Source organism: Mustela putorius, unplaced genomic scaffold, assembly GCF_011764305.1.
Source record: "Mustela putorius furo isolate JIRA1106 unplaced genomic scaffold, ASM1176430v1.1 tig00003853_pilon_pilon_pilon, whole genome shotgun sequence".
In the NCBI taxonomy this organism is placed as follows: domain Eukaryota; kingdom Metazoa; phylum Chordata; class Mammalia; order Carnivora; family Mustelidae; genus Mustela; species Mustela putorius.
Window position 1 is genome coordinate 85476228 of NW_025422005.1, and position 20652 is coordinate 85496879.

The 20652-nt window shown below is 38.7% G+C and overlaps 1 protein-coding gene across 1 annotated transcript; it reads left to right on the top strand.

Annotated features, from left to right (window-relative positions):
* The first annotated feature begins 700 nt into the window (after positions 1-700).
* On the top strand, positions 701-19473 carry VCAM1 (vascular cell adhesion molecule 1). Its single transcript, XM_004775175.3, has 9 exons — positions 701-933; positions 1461-1736; positions 3857-4177; positions 5695-5961; positions 9313-9588; positions 11380-11700; positions 12609-12875; positions 14353-14619; positions 18516-19473. Exons 1-9 carry the CDS (start codon positions 870-872, stop codon positions 18674-18676), a joined length of 2220 nt encoding a protein of 739 aa, XP_004775232.1. The 5' UTR covers positions 701-869; the 3' UTR covers positions 18677-19473.
* The last annotated feature ends 1179 nt before the right edge of the window (positions 19474-20652 follow it).

Below are 20652 nucleotides of genomic sequence, written 5' to 3' on the forward strand. Positions count from 1 at the left end.
TTAAAGCCTCTGCCTTCATCTCAGGTCATGGTCCCAGGGTCCTGGGATCGAGCCCTGCATCAGGCTCTCTGCTCAGCAGGGAGCCTGCTTCCCCCTCTCTCTCTGCCTGCCTCTCTTGCCAACTTGTGATCTCTGTCTGTCAAATAAAAAAATAAAATCTTAAAAAAAATGTATGACTAGAGAGAATAAAATTAAGAGGTTATGTGGTCTCCCTTTTAAAAAATAACTCATCAAAAGATAAGGCCTTTTCCTTACTCTTGTAAGTGAAAAATTAGACCCAAGTTAAGAATTTGCAAATATGACTTAATGGAGAATAATCAGTTTGTATGACATAGTGGTTATTTAGCCGCTTCAAAATCCAGAGTATAATTTACTGTTCTTTCTCTCCTCCCTCCCTTTCTCTCTCTCTCTTCCCCCACCCCACCATCTCTCTCTCTCTCTGTTCCCTTTTTGTCTCTCTCTCCTCCTCTCTCTTTTTATTCTGAAATGAGCATTATTCTGAAATGAGAGCTCCCTTGTATCCCTTTAAAAAAAACCTTTAATTTTATCACCTTGGAAGCGTTTCGTGTTTCCAGGGCAGAGAGAGTGAGTGGTTTCTGAACTGAGAGCAAATGAAGGGGTTAATCCTGGGCTTGGCTGAGTGTCAGTGAAACTTTTTTTCTGGCTCTGCTCCGGGTTTCCCCTTGAAGGGATTTCCCTCCGCCTCCAGGCCTCTGCAACAAGACCCTTTATAAAGAGCAGACTTTCCATTTCACTCCTCACTGAGCCTCCCTGGCTTTAGGGGCTAAAAGCTCTTTCAGGACACTTTCAGGTGGGACAGAAAGAAGGGGTTGGGGACCCCTGTGTTCTCATCACAGCAGAAACGAAAAATGCCTGGGAAGATGGTCGTGATCTTTGGAGCCTCAAATGTTCTTTGGATGGTGTTTACTGTTTGTAAGTTCTTTTCTTTGATCTGTTCCAAATGCTCACATTCCATTTCAGCTCTGATTTTGGCTTCAGTCAGTTGTGCAATGGGAGTGAAGAAAGGCACTAGGATTTTTAAGAAGTGGGAAAACCATTTACTGTAACATGTAATATGCTAGGGAACATGGCTCTGTACCATGGTATTATCATAGTTGGAGCTATAAAGAATGTTTTTCGGATACCCTTTTCCAGTGTCAAATAAATAATTGGATTCTATCTCTACTTAGGTCTATCACTTCAGTTTCCTGTACTTGATAATGAGCTTAAACTTAGCAAATATCAAAACAACTTTCATAAACGGGCATCAAGGTCAGGACTGAGAGTTCTCCATGATTCCAACACCTTTGGCAGCGACGCCTATGTTTTTTGGCCGCCTTGTAGTTAGTTCAAAATTTAGGAAAGAGATCAGCCAGACTGTATTCTGGACATTATACTAGAACAGAGCAAAGGGAGTGGAATACTAAACAAAGTTCACTTTTCTCTTTTTGTCCTCACAGCTCAAGCTTTTAAAATGGAAATCTTCCCTGAACACAGAGTTATTGCTCAGATCGGTGATGTCATTTCACTGACTTGCCGTACAACGGGCTGTGAGCCCCCATCTTTCTCCTGGAGAACCCAAATAGACAGTCCGCTGAATGGGAAGGTGAGAAATGAGGGGAACAACTCCACGTTGACCATGGATCCTGTTAGTTTCAACAATGAACATGCTTACGTGTGCACAGCAACTTGTGGATCTAAGAAACTGGAAAAAGGGATTCAGGTGGAGATCTACTGTGAGTACTTTGGGGGATCTTTGATTTTCCTCTTAATTTTGCTTTTAAAGTAAGTTTTTTTAGAAAGAATATTTTTAAAAGAAAAAAAAATTAAAGGCTATTCATGTCCAGCTTCTTGACTAGAGGACATACTGCTCCGGGAGTGTTAAGACCACTAGCATTAGAAAAGGAATACAAACTTTGCCTTTGTTTCTAACTCTGCCACAAACATAGTGACCATAGGTAAGACTCAACCTCTCAAGGCTTTTCTTTTCTTGGCCATAAAATGAAGATCTCTGAAGTTTCTTAATCTTCTTTTCCAAAAATTTCTATTTGATTATATCCTTACATGTTTACTTTGTCATATGTCTAAATATTTTATGACTTCCATTCTTTGGGGATTTTCCACTTACTTATTCTTATGCAATTTCATATAAACAGCCTAAGTAGGAGATCTATAATTGAGTAATAGGCTTCTGTTGAAGAGTTTTCCCTTAGACAGAAGGAAAGTATCTACAAACATTCCACTCATTTGACTTTGGTACCGATAAATTTAGGAGGGTTGTTTTTGGTTTTGGTGCCATTAAGCCTTAATGCTCAACCACTCTTCCTCATGAATGTTCATGAACATCCCTAGTTTGCCATTCTACCAAAATGCATGCATTCTTGACCCAGCATATAAAGTTAGCAAGAGGAGTAAAGAACCACCTGAAATAAAAATCTTGCCTTTGGTTACTGATGACTACTCTTTCAGAAAAACAAAACAAAATGAAACAAACCCTGAAATCCTTTATGACCATCTCTTCATGAAGACCCCATTTGATTATCTTATAATTATTTTGGTTCCCATCTGCTATGGGGGAGCTCAGCTTTGCCCGGCATCCGTAATTGATTCTCCAATAAGCCCCATGTGCTGTTAATGCGTCCCGAGAAACTGTGCCTGGCCCGCTGCTTTCAATTATGCCGGTTGTATGTGCATAGTTCGTCTGTGCAGCCCCCTGAGCTCCTTGAAAGTCCCCTTATGTAAATAAAGGGAAAAGTAGCAAGTTCTCATATTACCTGACAGCAAACTACGCAGATTATGGGCACATTTTTTACAGAATATGAGAGGTAGAAATTATTGGTGGAAAAATTAAAAATATTGTTTGTTTGTTTTTTGTTTCACGTAGCAAAGCATTTCCATTTCCTTTGCCTTTGCTTTCATGTATCAAACAGTTGAAGACTTTAAAAAAAGAGAAATAAAGACCCTTCTGGCTTTAATTATCTTTCCTGAGTTTTTTCTTTAAGAATATCTGTCTCTCGTTACGTTTAACGAGCCCGTCTCTGTTCCACATTTGATTGTAATATTCTTTAGAGCTGGGACTTTGTGTTCTTATTGTGCAGAGTCCTGAGTCCAGCCAATATGTTACCATCTTGACAGTTTGTAGTGAAAAGGTAACCCTTGCAAAGGAAGCAATGGCTGACTTAGATCGAACGTTCCCTGTTCCTTTGGCACTGGAAGGTTCAAGTGGAGTGCTAGTTCAGACGCTGAGTCAGGCATTGCGGGAGTCAAATCTCCTTTCCAGAATTTGTAGATTGCGCAGGTGTACCCATGCAATGATATTCTGAGCCTCAGTTTCCTTATCTGTAAAGTGGATGTATCTCGCCCTAAGATTAGAGAATGTGATATAATGTAAATCTTCAGTGGCAGTACAAAATAATAGAAATCCTGAGTGAAATCCCGGACTTGCCATTTATTAGCTGTGTGACTTTGGCGAGTTATGCAAATGTGCTAATTCTATGTTTTCATATCTGTGAAATGTGCTATGTCTTAGAGTTACAATAAAATTATTTATATTTAAGGAATAGCACAGTGACAGGCACATATATGTATTTAATAAACATTAATTTCTTCTCCCTTCTTTTACTCTTAATATGCAAACCTTAGTACATGTAGGATCAGTGTTGAAGAACTCCCTTAAAGGTGATTGACTCTGATTGGTGAACCCACCCAAAACTATTAAAGGTTATTTGAACAGTGAATTAAGACTGTATCCACAGAAACATTAGACTTGGCTTGCATTGCATTGAATCAGTAAAAGACCTTGTGTTACATGAACAGAAAGCCTTCTCATGTGTATTTATTTGTTTGACCTTTGCAGCTTTCCCTAAGGACCCAGAGATCCATCTGAGTGGCCCCCTAGAACTTGGAAAGCCAGTCACAGTCACGTGTATGGTCCCTGATGTTTACCCATTTGACAGGCTGGAGGTAAATTTGATGAAGGACAATAAGCTCTTAAAGAATCAGGAATTCCTAGAGCCTATGGAAAGGAAGTCCCTGGAGACCAAGAGTTTGGTGGTAACCTTCATTCCTACCAATGAGGATATTGGGAAAGCTCTTGTTTGCCAAGCGAAATTAAACATTGATGAATTTGACTTTGAACCCAAAGAAAGGGAGACTACAAAAAAACTGCAAGTCTACAGTAAGTATTTGTGTGATAGAGTCTAGTCTCTGTGGGAATTTAGCTAAAGCCAGGAAGGCATTTGTTTATAGTTTTTACTCCATTTTTATTCATCGAGAACATAGTATTTGTCAACAGCATAATTCAATGAAAAGAGCACAGCATTTGGGTTGAGAAGACTTCTGGCTCCATGTGAACTTGGGTCACTTAATTTCCTTATTTTCCAATCTATCAAAGGGGAATGCTAATACCAGCTGACTTGGTAGCAGGAAGTGGGCTCAAATGAGATGTTTTTAAACACCTCTTATTTTTGCAAACTCTTATAATATGCTGTGAAATATTAAGTTATAGAAATTTCACAAGGCGAGCACTTGTTCTCTGTGTGCGTGTGTTGTGTGTGCACACGCTCACGGGCTCATCTGCATGTACGTGTGCTCACGCATACCCATGTGCACTGGGAGGGAGAGTAGGGATGAGGCTTGATTACCTCCACATTCCCTGAGACTGCGGGGAGATTTGACGCAGGCTTGTAGTCCCAGAACTGTGTGGGAGTGGACACACTCTACTCCATTCTAGACCAAAACACTGTGTTCTGCTTTGGACACTACATTTCAAAGGAGTATTGCCAACTATATAGCATGTTTAGCTGAAACGGAATGAGATGGAAAGCCTTTAATCAATATTTTGAAAAGCATAGTCAAGATAAGGGGTATTTTTCCTGGAGAATACAAAACTTGGAAAAGAGAACTATCATTAAGTATTTGAAAGACAGTCATGTGGAGAAGGGATTTGATTTATTCTGTAACAGCAGAGGACTGAACTATGGCCAATGTGTGGAATTTGTTTACAAAGAGGAAGGTTTCAGTTCAATTGTTCTAATGATTAGAGCTGTCCCCAAATCAAATGGACTATTTTGTAAGGCAGCAATTCCCTCAACCAAAAGTGCTGAAGCCAACTTAAATGAGCACTTGGCAAGGGTGCTTCTCTTGGTAGAAGACGACTTCTACCTTATCTGGGAGATTGAACCACATTACTCTAAAGTAATGTAGCAATTTTCTTAATTTCTGAGTTTCTATGGCCATCTGAAAACACCAAACATCAAAAAAAGTATCTCTTGGGGCACCTGGGTGGCTCAGTGGGTTAAGCCTCTGCCTTTGGCTCAGGTCATGATCTCAGGGTCCTGGGATCCAGCCCCAGAGATCCCTGAGCAGGATCTCTGCTCAGCAGGGAGCCTACCCCAACCCACCCCACTCCACCCCCCACCTCCCCCCGCCTGCCTCTCTGCCTACTAGAGATCCCTGTCTGTCAAATAAATAACTGAAATCTTAAAAAAAAAAAAAAAGTAACTCACTTAGATTAGTCAGAAATTGGATTAACTGATTTTTAGGACCCCACAATACTGATTTTATATTAATTTAACAGAGTAAGTTTGTCAACTTTGTGAAAGCATATGAATACAGCCTGCTAGAGAAATACCTTATCCTTGTTGGATCAAGATGATGTCTAGCAGTTACTAATCTTGGGTCCTGCCTTTTCAGTCTCACCCAAGAACACAGTTATCTCTGTGAGTCCCTCCACGAAGCTGCAAGAAGGTGGTTCTGTGACAATGACATGTTCCAGTGAGGGTTTCCCAGCCCCACAGATTTTCTGGAGCAAAAAATTAGATAATGGGAATGTACAGCTCCTTTCCGGGAATGCAACTCTGACTTTAATTGCCATGAGGATAGAAGATTCTGGAATTTATGTGTGTGAAGGAGTCAATCAGGTCGGAAAAGATGGGAAAGAGGTGGAATTAATTGTTCAAGGTAAGTAGACTGTGAGAAAGGAATGATAAAGGTGCTGTAACTGGGGTTTGCGCAGTAGGGAAACAACTTCAATGCCTACATTACTTCCTTAAGTTTTACTGATGACCCATGTGATGTCATTTCCTTTAGCACAATTGTATATTCATCTTACTCAGACCTCTCAGAAGTCTTTCCTCCCAGGGCATAAATGGCTCTGCATTTCTCTTTTCCATCTCTCACCATTCCTTCCCTGCTTCATCCTCTGGCTTTCTCTTTTCCTTCTACCCCCTGAATGTTAGTATTCTCAGGTTACCACATCTGTCCTCATCTCCACTCTGGACTCCCAGTATTTGGGCTACTATATGCTGCTTATCCCCAAATTCATGTTCTCCTTCCATATCACCAAACCTGTCATTTCTTCCTCAAAAAGATCCTTAGAATTTGTCCTCAGTTTTTCAACCCCCTTGCCATTGCCTTAGTTTATCATCTCTGACTTAAACTCTTGTAAGATGTTTTAAAATAACAGCATTCACTGACCACCAGCTATATGCCAGGCACTTTATATATGTTAGCTGTAATCTTCAAGAAATAACTAAAGAGTAAGTGTTTTATACTCATTTTACAGATGAGAGTGTATTGTCTCATGGAAATGAATAATGGCTCCTACAGATCTTATACCTCATACTTGCTTGGAATTCTACTTTCCACTTTATATATGTTGTCTTGTTAGTCTTTACCACTACCTTATGAGGTAAATAAAAACACGAGTTCAGCATCCTGCATACTTTTCCTAGAGTCAAGTCGCTCACTAGGGGTATTTACTATGATTTTAAAACAGGCACATTTTAATCAAAACTCTATGACTTTTCAACTAAATAACTAATTGTCTTCAAAGGGTCATCCTGCTCTCATTCTATCTGCAAGATAATCAATCTTATGCAATGCTATCAGAGTATATACCTTAAACAAAAAAGTGCTCATTATATATGACTTCAACCAAACCCTAATTGCATGTAATTTAAAATGTGCATTTCTTAAAATAACTCTTCATGATTTGGTCAGAAACTACTTTTGTAGCTTTGTTGGTGTCCCTGTACCTCTGTCCATGTTGCTCCTTCTGCCTGGAGTGCCCTTCCTTTACCTGGTAAAGCCTTAGCCATCCCTCAAGACAAAGCTCATGTTAGCCTTCCAATTCCAGATTGTATTAAGCAAAGCTGGGCATTCCTCCCTTTGTCTACACTCAACCCTTCTTATCGAAGTTTGTGTACTTCTGTTTAGTTCAACACATATTAATCAAGAGCCCTTGTCCAAGAATCCAAGAATTATGTTTGGCACTATGGAGGCAGACATGAAAAGTTATGGCGACTACCCTTTAAGAGTTTACAATATAGGGAGGAAGGACAGACGTGTAAGCAGATAATTTAAATATACTTTAGTAAGAACCAAAATAATGTATCTATTTAAATATGTCTTTTCATTAACTTACAAGTGCCTTAAAGTCAAGAACTGTGCATATGTGTGCTTTAATATTTGGGTGTTTACCACAAAAATAGGTGCCCAGTAAATACTGATTGCATAAATTGCAAACATGAGCAACACAAAATTTTAGAATACAAAAACATAGGGCTTAAATTTAGATGGTTAAAACAATAAAAGTGAGACTCACCATCAGTAGATTAACTCAGATGGGTGTTAGCTTACCATTCTCAAGAGACCAGGAAAGTATTAACCTAATAAAGTCATGGGAGACTAATCACCCATCCTGGATAACTTCACCCCATAATAAAATAGATCCCAGTTCAGTGTGGAAAGGAAATGCATTCTGGGATTCAAGAGGGCTGTTTTGAATTTTGCATCATGGGACACTAACAACCTTAGGTACTGAAGAGAGAATTGAACTTTGAAAGGACCTTTCAGGTACTTAAGAATTACTTTACAGGGACCTCGGGTTTGCCTGGTAACACACGCAGCCATTGGAAAATATGATTTGAGGGCTCTTCACAGGCAGGAATTGGGTCTGTTTTCAAGTTCCCCATTCCCACACTAGCATATAGGAAATGATCTCTCTTTTTCAATAAGAGCATATCGGTTCATTGAGATAATTTGAGGAAAGCCTTCTTTGGAACATTCTACAATGTCACAGTGAGACAAACCAAAGAGAAAAACAACTTCTCCTGGCACAGATGAGAAACCTGTAAAATGTGATGTACTTGCATTTCTTATATGTGGAGATTTCTTTCCTCCACCTCAAGTCTGCTATTTGGGGGAACGATTTTAGTGATTTTCTGTGACGTCTCATCTGTCCCTTTCAGGGTTGCCCAATCATTCCCAGTTTCTTCAGGGAACAGGGAGTGGAGATTTGAAATTCCCTTTTTTCCCCAGACAGAAAGCATCCCGAAGCAGCCTGTGGGTCCAGCAAGGACGGCCTTGGCAGCCAAAGAGCTCCTCTGGATAATTTGAGACTTAGCAGTTTGCTCTCCTATCTCAGTTTTCAACCCCTGAATTAATTGAAAGTATTTTTGTATTGCATCAGACAAATTTCAGGGGTGACTTGTGTATCATTTTCATGTTTAGATTTTGACTTTACTTTCAGTGTGATTCTGTGTGCTTTCAATGGTATAACTTTATATTTTTGGCCCAGAGACTCTAAGCTCTGGTCCATTATGGGTATTGAATCTAATCGGAAGATATATTTCTGTAACTTTTTTCACAACCTCTCTTAGATCTTCCTTTATCTCCACATGAGGATGACTTGATTTAGTTGTTCAAGCAAATGAAAAGCTGGGATCACAAATCAGACCCACCTGGCTTCAAGTCCTAATATTGCCACTTGCAAACTAGATAAAATTATTAGCATTTCTGAGCCTAAATTTCCATAAGGAGAAAGAGGCCAAGGAGGGTGATGGGAGAAGAAGGAAGAGGATGAGGAAAACAAAAAGAAGAAGCAGGAGAAAGTGAAAGAGAAGAATTCAGTTATGAGGATTAGATGAGATAATTAATACATGCAAACTGGTTTACATAATGCTTACACACTGGAACCTCTTAAGTTGTTGGAGCTGTTTCCACTCTTAGAGGGATTTGATAAACTACCGTTGAGCAGAGATGAATTATTGTCATGAAAAGATGCCAGCTTCTGTCCTGACAGGTTTTGATCCACATTCATTCTGTTAAATGAATGAGTCAATGAACTCTTGTGGGTTTGTTCCTTAAAAACATCTCTCTGGGCAGTCCCAAGGTGGAAAGGAGTAATTTCTTCTTGGCACAGATGTTAGCTTGAAAAGAGATGGGGGTGGGGAGGAAGACCATATATTGCAATGTGGTGAAGGAAGAAAAAAAACTCCTCTTCTCTTTGTCTTGTTCTCTTTCCTCCAGAGAAACCATTCATTGTTGAGATCTCCCCCGGACCCCAAGTTATCGCTCAGATTGGAGACTCAGTTGTGTTGACATGTGGTGTCACAGGCTGCGAGTCCCCATCTTTCTCTTGGAGAACGCAGATAGACAGCCCTCTGAGTGGGCAGGTGAAGACTGAAGGGAGCAAGTCCACGCTGACACTGAGCCCTGTGAGTTTTGAGAATGAACATTCTTACCTGTGCACTGTGACCTGTGGCCGGAAGAAACTGGAAAAGAGAATTAGTGTGGACCTCTACTGTAAGTGCTTTCCAGAATTGTTTGCTGTTTTTATCCCCTCGGTTTTATTGAAAGAAACAGAATGCAAGTCTGTGATACACGGTGATATCCATGTGTTTAGAAAGGGAAGTTTGCCTTGGGAATTGTTCCTGAATATTTGAACCAGAATTTTCTGATACAAATTAATGGACCCAAATCTTAAGTATATATTACATACGTACACAGCACCCACAGTCCTTAGTTTGCATCTTGTCCATGCTCTGTCATCATGCACTTGAACACACTACACGTTCACTGCTTCCCATCCCTCTGTGTGTACAGGGGCTGTTCAGAAGTAGTAGTGAGCAAGGAAAGGGAGTCAGTGCCCGTTCGATGACTGGAGAGGGATTACTACCGCTCAGCTATTTGAACAGAGGGTGAGGCCCCAGGCTACTGTTTTGAAGGTACATTTGGGAAGCTGATTGGCAGGATGGGGGAGAAAAATGAGGCAAAAATGAAAACAGGTAGTTATATTGGCCCCAGGGGATGGACAGTGACAGCTGCTCAGGTGGAAAGCAGAACCAGACATCAGTACTAGACCTTCACCTTGATGACGCTGCATACACCTGCTGTACTTTTTCTTGCTGTGCCTGTCACCTTAATAAAAATCATTTACAACCTCGAATCTATATGAATTTGACATTGCTGGAATTCCTCTGCTGTGATGAATGAATGACAAAATATGCAAAGTGACCTGAAAATGGATTACTTTAGAAGGCTACTCTGCCTTGTTTTAGTCAGCAGATTTCAAGAGAAAATAGAACATTTGCTACCAGAAAACCTGCCCAAACTTGTGTTACCCATCAGGATTTTGTTCAGCATGAGTTAGAGTATGTCTGTGGAGGGATTTGAATCTCTCAAAGTAAGGGTAAATTTTATTGTGTTAACATATTACCCAGAATCCAGCATCTGCTGATGTAGGCACATTCCCAACAGAAATGAGAACCAGAGGTATAGCCTTATTGCAATATGGAAATATTTGAAAATTTAACAACATTTTGTTGAAGGAGAAAAAATTTTGGCATTGCTTTTATTCTTGATAACCATTTTAGTCTTATCTTTATTGGTTTGCATAAGACATACTATAATTATTTAGAATCTAAATCTCACAGTTTTTTGTTAACTACAAATATTGTCTGAGAAATATTTAAGATTTTCTGTCTAAGCCTGGCCATTGGAAACTAAAATGTCTAAATTGAGAACTGCCCTATGGCTCTTATTTGAAACCATGCCTGGGTTCTGAGCTCAGAGAAATATGGGTTCTGATCGCAACTGATCAGTCACTTGATAGATACAATACCTAATGAGGTCTCTGAGCTTCTATAAGGTTTATAAGTTTTTCTACCTACAAAGTAAGTTAAATGAAACCCATCTTATCAGGCTGATTAGAAGACTGAGATAATGCATATTAAAAGAGCAATACATCATGGGAAATATTTAAAACATTTGAAATATATAGTTGCTAAATAAGATTGTGGAAACTCATGTTCTTTCCATAAGACCAGTTCATGGGTGTCAGACTGCATCACTAAGAAGAGAAAAATAGGAAGTATACTTATTTCTTGAATGATTCATGATTAAGTATTTTTGTTGATAGCATTTATATTTAGTATCATAAATATGTAGGCTTAATTTCATTATTTATGTATTGGTGATCATTCTATCCCAAGTGAGTTAAAACTATCATTTTGAGGCCTTTGCATTTAATAGAGATTAGTTCCATTTTTCCTTTGAATGTTTACATATAAACATCATTTATCATGATATTTGCAGCATTCCCTAGAGATCCAGAGATTGAGATGAGTGGTCTACTAGTGAGTGGAAATCCAGTCACTGTGAGCTGTGAGGTTCCTAATGTGTATCCTTCTGACCGGCTGGAGATTGAATTATTTAAGGGGGAGAGTGTCATAGAGAGTAAAACCTTTCTGGAGGACATGGACAGGAAATCTCTGGAGACTAAGAGTTTGGATATGACCTTCATCCCCACCACTGAAGATACTGGAAAAGTTCTTGTTTGTCTGGCTCAGTTACGCGTTGGTGAAATGGAATTTGAACCCAAACAAAGGCAGAGTACACGGATGCTTCATGTTAACGGTAAGTACATGAGTGATGTAGCCACAACTTAATATGGATTTCTTAGGTTTGTCAGGCTATAGTTAACATGAGGTTAAGAGCTAAAACTTCTGTGGAAAAAAAAAGTAACTTGGGAGGAAATTTTAAAATAATTATTATAGTAAACCACTCCTAACACTTAAAACAACAATCATCTACTAGCTGATGATTCCATGAATTGGCAATTCTAGAAGGGGTCAGATGGGCAGTTCATCTCCTCACTGTGGTATCAGATGAACTCACCCATTCATTTTCAGTCAATTGGCAGGTTAGTGGGGGATGACTTGTCACAGATGGACTCATTCCTATATCTGGAACATTCTTGGGGGTTTCTGGGCCTCCCTTTCTCCATGTGTTGTTTCCTCCTGAAGGAAGGTGGAATAGGTTTTGTCACCAGAGCGCAGCATTTCAGAGAGGTGACAATGAAAGCAGGCTCGAGCTTGGAAGTCCTACAGCGTTACTTCTTTCATATTATATTGGTCACAATGAGTCAACAGACCAGCCAAGATTAGAGAGCTGGAAAAATAAACTCCACCTTCTCACAGGGGGTTCAAATAATTTTTGGTCATGTTTAATGTACCATAAATGTCTATGTATACTATCAATGATCATCCATTCTTTGGTAGTAAAAGACTCTCTACAGAACTTATTTCTATTAGAAAACATCCATGATGTGTTCGCATTCTACTCTCTATCATTCTGTCTGCTTAAGTAAATGGGGACAGAAGCCTTCCTTTGGTAAAGTTAATATACTGTTAATAAGTTTATTAATAAACATTAATAAACTGTTCTAATCCATTGATTTCATAGTTCAGTTCTGCAACATTATTAAGACTTTTGGAACTCAGGGTATAAAGGGTCAAACTTAACAAGTGTTCCTCCTTTTTCAGTTGCACCCAGGGATACAACCATCTTGGTCAGCCCCTCCTCCATCCTGGAGGAAGGTAGTTCTGTGAATATGACGTGCTCTAGCAATGGCCTCCCAGCTCCAAAAATCCTGTGGAGCAGGCAGCTAAGTAATGGGGATCTACAGCCTCTTTCTGAGAATTCAACTCTTACCTTAACTTCTACCAAAATGGACGATTCTGGTATTTATGTGTGTGAAGGGATTAACCAGGCTGGCATAAGCAGAAAAGAAGTCGAATTAATTATCCAAGGTAAGTAAAATGTGATTAATGAGTTACTATTGCCAGTATTATTTTAGTTGTTGCTGGGTTTGAACAAAGTCCTCCGTGGAACTAAAATTTTTATTAAAAACATAGATTGAGGGTTTTGAAGAGCTCCTGATGTTTCCTACACTTGGAAAGTTCCTGGAATGGTGCTTCTTCATAAACCATTCCACATCTCTTATCCTGAAATTCTTTAACCTCCAGTGGAATGCTAGCTGTGGGAACGGTGCCAGGAGCTCGAGTTACACTTATGAGACTTGTGATTATGGTGTTGAAATAGGGATAGGATGAGAAATATATGTATATGGAAATTAGTCAGGATTAAAGCCACAATATCTGGCACAAGTGGACTCTGAGTGGTACTCTCACAAGCTACATGCTAGCATTTGCTTAGAAGCCTAAGAAGACATGGAAACCTTTTTGTAAATTCTGAGGTTAAAAGTAGCAGTGTCTGTGCCTCAGGTTCATCAACTTGATGTCATCGAACCACTAGCATGGCTTCAGTTGTAAGATCCATACCCCCTCTCCCCAGGACGGAGAGCCAAGACTGAAAACAAAACAATTTCTAGGTGACAAGTTAAATCCATAGGCTGTTTTGGGCAAAAGCATGAAGTGATATATTTGGATTTCTCCACCCTTGCCCTTTGGAGATTAAAAAAAAGTCCCCCCTCCCCCGGCCCTAGAGCTGTCCTATCCTCTCTTACCCCCTGGTATTATTTCCACTAAGGTATTAGTGATTTTCTTGCTACCTCATTTTAGTGATATTCGTATTTTCAGGAAACAACCTTGGAAGGGCAATGCACAACCTTAAAGAAATGTATGTCATGGTTCTATAGCTGTGTTTGAGGGAAGAATCTCAAATCAAGTCACAAAAATAGATGAACTTAATGGGAATCTCACTTATAAAATGGCAATATGATACCTTCTGCCATGGGCGGTGTATTAATAGAGATGTTGCATATCAAATACTTAGCCCAGGGCCCACCGCTTAACAAATGGTAGTTATGGTTGTTAAGAATAGTAAGAAGGGGAAAAAAAGAAAAGAATAGTAAGAAAGCCATCTCTGCATAACTTGATCCAGGAAAATCCAACTCAAAACTCCGAAGCCTGTAAAGACCTTTATGCTTCAAAGAAAAACTTTGCACAACACTGTGACAGAAAGAAATGTTTTCTTTTTCCATATTTGAATTCTATTACTGTTTATCAACACGATTTTTTGATGAGTCTAGATAAAGAATTAGATTAGGGACATGAGAGAAATATAGACATATCTTCTCTTATTAAAAACACAATCATTTATAACAAACCAGTCAATCCTTGACTTCTTTACTTGCTCCTGTAAACATTTAATGCAAACAGTAAGCACAGATAGGTTCCTGACAGCTAATTGTTGCTGTCATTAAATTAATATGAAAGTGGTTTATATTTCACCCAATCAGAGGTGCCTTTTAAATTCTCTTTACAGTTGCTCCGAAAGACATACAACTTACAGCTTTTCCTTCTGAGAGTGTCAAGGAAGGAGACACTGTCATTATCTCCTGTACATGTGGAAATGTTCCAAAAACTTGGATAATCCTGAAGAAAAAAGCAGAGACGGGAGACACAGTGCTAAAGTCGAGAGATGGTGCATATACCATCCACAAGGTCCAGTTAGAGGATGCGGGAGTGTACGAATGTGAATCTAAAAATGAGGTTGGCTTGCAATTAAGAAGCTTAACCCTCGATGTTAAAGGTTAGTTAGTTTTTTTATTTTGTTTTTGATTATTTTTTTCTAATAGTCAGAGGTTTGATGGAATGTAAAGATTTTCTAGGATCAGGTGAGTGAGTTGGCAAAATGGAGTTGAATTCCATGTTGACTGTGGTTATTTCTCAGTGTTTCTTAAAATAATCATGCACAGCTGCCCTATCCCATGGAGGTTAGCCAGGAAGTTGACATTAATCACTGGTGAGTACAGGATTCCCATTTGCTTTTCTTAAAGTTGACAATTCATCATCGGTCTCCGAAGTCTTGCATTTCCTAAGCGTTTAAACATACATTCAAGACCTTTCTCTGGAGGTTATAAGGAAACTAAAGAAGTAGGATTAACCCAAAGAAGAAAAAAGGCTCTACCCAGGCTCTTGTCCCTCCTACCACAAGAGAATTCTATTCTCTGAACATGGAGTAATTGCCTATTTTCCGGATTGACTCCTTTCAAGATGATAATTAGGAGAGGCAATCTTGAAGCTGAACAACACTGAAGAATGTTTAGACTACAAAATTGCCTTCTTAAAATTCCAGACCCCTTGTCCATCCTACCCTATTCTGAGCAGGGGGTGGGTTGAGCAATGACATCAGCAAAGAAACTTTAGGGGCCCTTTATCTTCCTAACTCCTTTTGTGAATGCACAGTAGGATCTGTTGCTCTTATTGGTGTAAGCAGAGTATGTTAGCCTTCACTAATCAGTCTCCACACCTTGTGTGCTGATGAGTTCTCACTGTGTGTTGGGAACTACACCTGGAATGCAAACAAATGCAACTCTTGGAGCCCATGAACTTGGCTATCAGAGTTTGCAACCATGTGTCGGTGTAAAGAAAATCTGAACTCAGAAAACATGTAATTTTACTCATTTGGCCAAATTTCTCAACACTGCAAGCCTTACCATATGTTTTCTGTCTTCACAGTACCTCCTCAAAACATGACAATATTAATACACCCATCTAGAAATGTTAAGAAGGGGGAAATATCATGATTATATGTGAAACTTTTAGTCGTCCACCCGTAGTGATTATCCTGAGAAGAGTTGATCTGGCCAATGAAATTACTGTGTTCAAAGAATGGAACACTTACCTTGTTTCATGCCACTCAAAATGATACTGGGGTGTCTATAATCACTGCTTCTAATGAGGTTGGGGATGAGATTGAGATCTCAGTTATGACTAGGCTGAAATTCATTCATTCCTAGTTCTTTCAATCTTTGATGCCTCTAGTCCCCTTTTAATTAAGTCTAGGCCGAGGAAATTGGACATCTAACATTTTTGTAATTCTGTTTGTAGTTAATGATTCTCTTTTAAAGATATATCAAAGCTTCTCTACTTTTTAAACTCTATCTCACACATTGTTATTTTTTAGTTACTTTATTAAATGAATAACTTACATATTTGCCATTTTCATTCATTACTTACATGAACTCTCAAAGCATTTTAGGCACTCAACTAAGAAATTCAGGCCCCCAAACTATGGCTTAAAATAATAGTAAATGAATGGAGACAAAAATTTACCATTTTTCCTTGCTTTTTTGAACTAGCTTACCTTGCTATTTAGCTGTGATTTTTTTTTAATTATTTATTTTTAAAGATTTTTATTTATTAATTTGACAGAGAGAAATCACAAGTAGACGGAGAGGCAGCCAGAGAGAGGGAAGCAGGCTCCCTGCTGAGCAGAGAGCCTGATGTGGGACTCGATCCCAGGACCCTGAGATCATGACCTGAGCCAAAGGCAGCGGCTTAACCCACCGAGCCACCCAGGCGCCCTGATTTTTTTTTTTTTTAAGATTTTTTAATTTATTTGACAGACAGAGATCACAAGTAGGCAGAGAGGCAGGCAGAGAGAGAAGGGAAGCAGGTTCCCTGCTAAGCAGAGATCCTGATGTGGGGCTCGATCCCAAGACCCTGAGATCATGACCTACGCCAAAGGCAGAGGTTTAACCCACTGAGCCACCCAGGCAACCTTATTTAGCTGAGTTTCAAAATTACTTTTATTTTTCTTTGTTTTGGCTTGAAAGTATTCCAATGATAGGAATGACTAGGAGTCTAGGATTTTCAGTGTTTATACAGCTAATAAAAAAATAGTGTTTGAAGATTGCCCTGGTAACCGACTCAGCAGCAAATTTGTGTTTGACTGCAGATGCCTGAAGGAAAAACTGAAGACAAAAGATAACATTTATTAAATTGAAAAGAAAACAATAGGAGTAGAAATACCATTGTCCAACATGTTGTCAATATTGATGCCTAATTGTAATTATGATAATGGACACCCATTAAAATATTATGTTTATACATTGACTAGTTCTACTCTGCTGAAGAAAGTAGAAAGATGAGGCAGTTATCATTATGTTTAGGGTTAAGTGTTTTTTTATTTTAATAATTTGAAAAAATTGACTTCCTCTCATCTGACCATCATGATCCTTTTCTATTTGGTTGATCTCCAGTGATTAGAAACTTCTAGATGGAATGTAGTCATTCCCAAAATCGATTTCTTCAAAGACAGAAAACATACATGATACTTTAAGAAATTTAATACTTGTCAGGTCATACGATGCTGGGCAAACACAAATATAAATAGAGATGAGCCTCCAGTAAAAGCCATGTTATCTTCCCCAGATCGTCTTATAAGGTTAAGATGGGGTTTTTTTGTTGTTTTTTTAAATTTTTTTTTAAGATTTTATTTATTTATTTGACAGAGAGAGATCACAAGTAGGCAGAGAGGCAGGCAGAGAGAGAGGAGGAAGCAGGCTCCCTGCAGAGCAGAGAGCCTGATGTGGGGCTCAATCCCAGGACCCTGGGATCATGACCTGAGCCGAAGGCAGAGGCTTTAACCCATTGAGCCACCCAGGTGCCCTAAGGTTAAAATGTTAAGTAATAGTGCACCTGTCAGATGATTTTTAGTAGATTGGAAAAAATACTAATTTTAGTTCTGTAAACTTTTACCTTCTGTACCCAATTTACAGCTAAATGACAAAGTGACAGGATGCAGAAAGAAAACAAATGCATTACTTTTCAAAAAATATTTACTGGGGGTCAACTACTCCAAGCAATGAGTCAGGTACTAGCTATTCGGTGGTGGACCAAAAAGAAAATTGATATATCATCTAATGTAATTTGTAGTCTGGAAGAGGAAAGAAAAGTTAATAGATAACCATACAAATAAATGTTTAATTACAAGCAGTGATAAGAGTTATGAGAAGAAAGTGTAGTGAGTTATGAAAGTATATCAGGGTTCCTAATTTAAGCTGGGAAAGATGTGGGTCAGAGAATGCCTCTGAGTAAGCAACAATTGAACTAAAATGTACTATCCAAAAAAACTTCAGTTTATCAAGAGATGATATAAATGCTGAAGAGACACCCTACTTCAGGGATACAAAATGTAAAATTTTGTATTTATCTCTGAAAGAGCTGTCAGCAAGAATTCTTTTTCTTACTATCCTATATGGTGTTTGACTATAATGGTTACACTGCAGGATTTTCTTGGAGAACTAATTAGTCATTTCAGTTCATGGTCAGCAGAGCCCTAGCTCTTTAGTGGATTTTTATATATTCCAGAGCAAATACTCTTCCCCAATTCTTGCTTTTGTAAATGAGCTCCAGAAAGTTGTGTCCTTGCTTCCATTTAACAATTGAACCTGATTCTATTTGGACCCAACTTTATGTAAGTCAACAGTTGTCATCTTTAGACTCATCATGACCATGGCAACTGCCAACTGATTATTTGGGTAATTCAGAGAAATATGCATTTTGGTTCTTGCTGGCCCTTATCACTGCTTTGATTCACTCCAATTTAGAGAAGTAGTTGTACTGTTAAAACATGTAACTATTACTATCAAAACACTTTTTGTACTAGACATTAATTACAACCATTTTGTTGTTTTCCAGGAAGAGAAAATAACAAGGATTATTTTTCTCCTGAACTTCTTGTGCTCTATTGTGCATCTTCCTTAATAATACCGGCCATTGGAATGATCATCTACTTTGCTAGAAGAGCCAACATGAAGGGATCATATAGTCTCGTAGAGGCACAGAAATCAAAAGTGTAGCTAATGTTTGAAACGTTCAACTAGAGACACTATTTATCCATCCAAATGCTTAATACTGCTCATCATTCCACGAGGAAAACTAACTAAGAGTACAGACTTCCCTGAATGTAGTGAATGCTTGGAAAGAAATGGCTTCTTATGCCCCATGCTGGGAGCAAGAGGCCAAAGGAACACCTTCTGCCTGAAAAATAGGCACTACCATTGAGATGTGTTGACTGGAGCAGTTCCTTGATGTGTATATACAATAACATGATCTGTACATATGTAAAATAAAATTACGCCATTGCAAGATCACTTGGAATAGCAGCGTTCTGTAGTCAGATCTTCAAAATAATTCAACAGTGTTGCCTCAGCTGATATAACTGAATGCATCTTAAGAAAGATCATCATCTTAATATTGACTGGCAGCTAAACCTATGTCAACTTTTTAATATTTTATTTTCTTTAACAAAAATTTTATTTCTCTAAAGTTCATTGACAATAACTTCATGTTTTATATAGATGCTAAAGTTTATCTTTTTATAGGCAAGTAATAAACCAAGAAGGCACTGGGTTCACATTCAGGTACTACACACCTCAACCTATGGTATAAGGGTTGACTGGAATTCTCTGGATGGTACTAACATGGTACGGAGATGTTTTATGATTTTGTTTATCAGACATTTTTGTAGCTTTTCCAATGTGATCTAAAAATGCAACTTCTTTTGATTTTCTTTTGTAAATGTTTAGGTTTTGGTTTCGGTTTTTTGTTTTGTTTTGTTTTTTGTATAGTAAACTGATAATACCTGGAATTGGAAGAATTGTGTGTTTATTTATTATAAACTGCCTCCTTTCACTGTGGTGTTTGAAATGCCAAGTTCCACAAGTAAAGAATTCAGGCCCGTAGAAATAATAAGCAGATACTTGAAGTGCGAACCTCAGAGTACTTTGATCAGAATCGACTTAGGAGAACTTGATAAAAATTCAGATTTTTTAAGGCTACACTAACCTATTGAACTTAGATATCTTTTTTTGTGTCCTTGGCCTATGCAATTAAATTTATTTGCAATTAAATTTTAAAAATAGAAAACACAAGAGTGAAGGCAGATGAGTGTGTATACATCAAAGGGTTACAAATCAACACCTGTGTACATACCACTAAGATTGAAAGGTAAAGCATTTTTGCTTCCATCAGAGCCCGTCTTATCATCTTTGCAGAGAAGTCAAGTCAGTCTTTATCACTGCCAAGACAGGGCCTTCTGATTAATAAACAGCTATCTGTAAACCTTTTTCATTTTCCAGAATGTTGCTTGTTCATGACCTAAAATCTCACTGATCCCCAGCCTTTGTCAAAGTGGCCCAGGCCACTGATAAAATCCCTTTAGGAAGAGCTGGATTCTCTACTCCAGAAGTTCAATAATGATGTGGGGGAAAAGAGTGATTCTTTCTCCCCTAGAGACAGGAAGTTTTCCACCTCATTTCCTGATCTTGTTTAAAGGGAAGTAGCAAAATGAGATTGAAGACAGGTAAAGAAGACAGATCTTCTACCTAAGAGTAGGTGCCAGATCTTGGGGAAGAAGGGAATTTTCTGCCCTGGTTCCTGGTCTCTGAAGTGGGTATGATTTGTCTTGGACACTACTGCCAAATTTTTTTCTGATTGACTAGTGTTACAGTAAAGCATAGAAGCCACCTACCAGAGCTTTCCGCCTCAAGTAGAAATCCTTCAGATTGTCTATAAATCTGAATGTGAAACCAACTCTTTCACTGGCCTAATATTCTAGGGGGAAAGAAGCAAAGAGCTGATTTGGAGAGGTACCTAAGCACTTTCAGGATCTTAGTAAACTTTCATTTCCCTCATAATGTTTCATAGTCTGATTGTTTCAGAAATAGGTTCAAATCTTGCTACTGACCTTTGGTAGTATTGGTTCTCAGCTACGTGTACACTTTTTTAATTTCGGAGACTGGCAAGTTGGCCATCTCTCTGTGATACGCTGTGA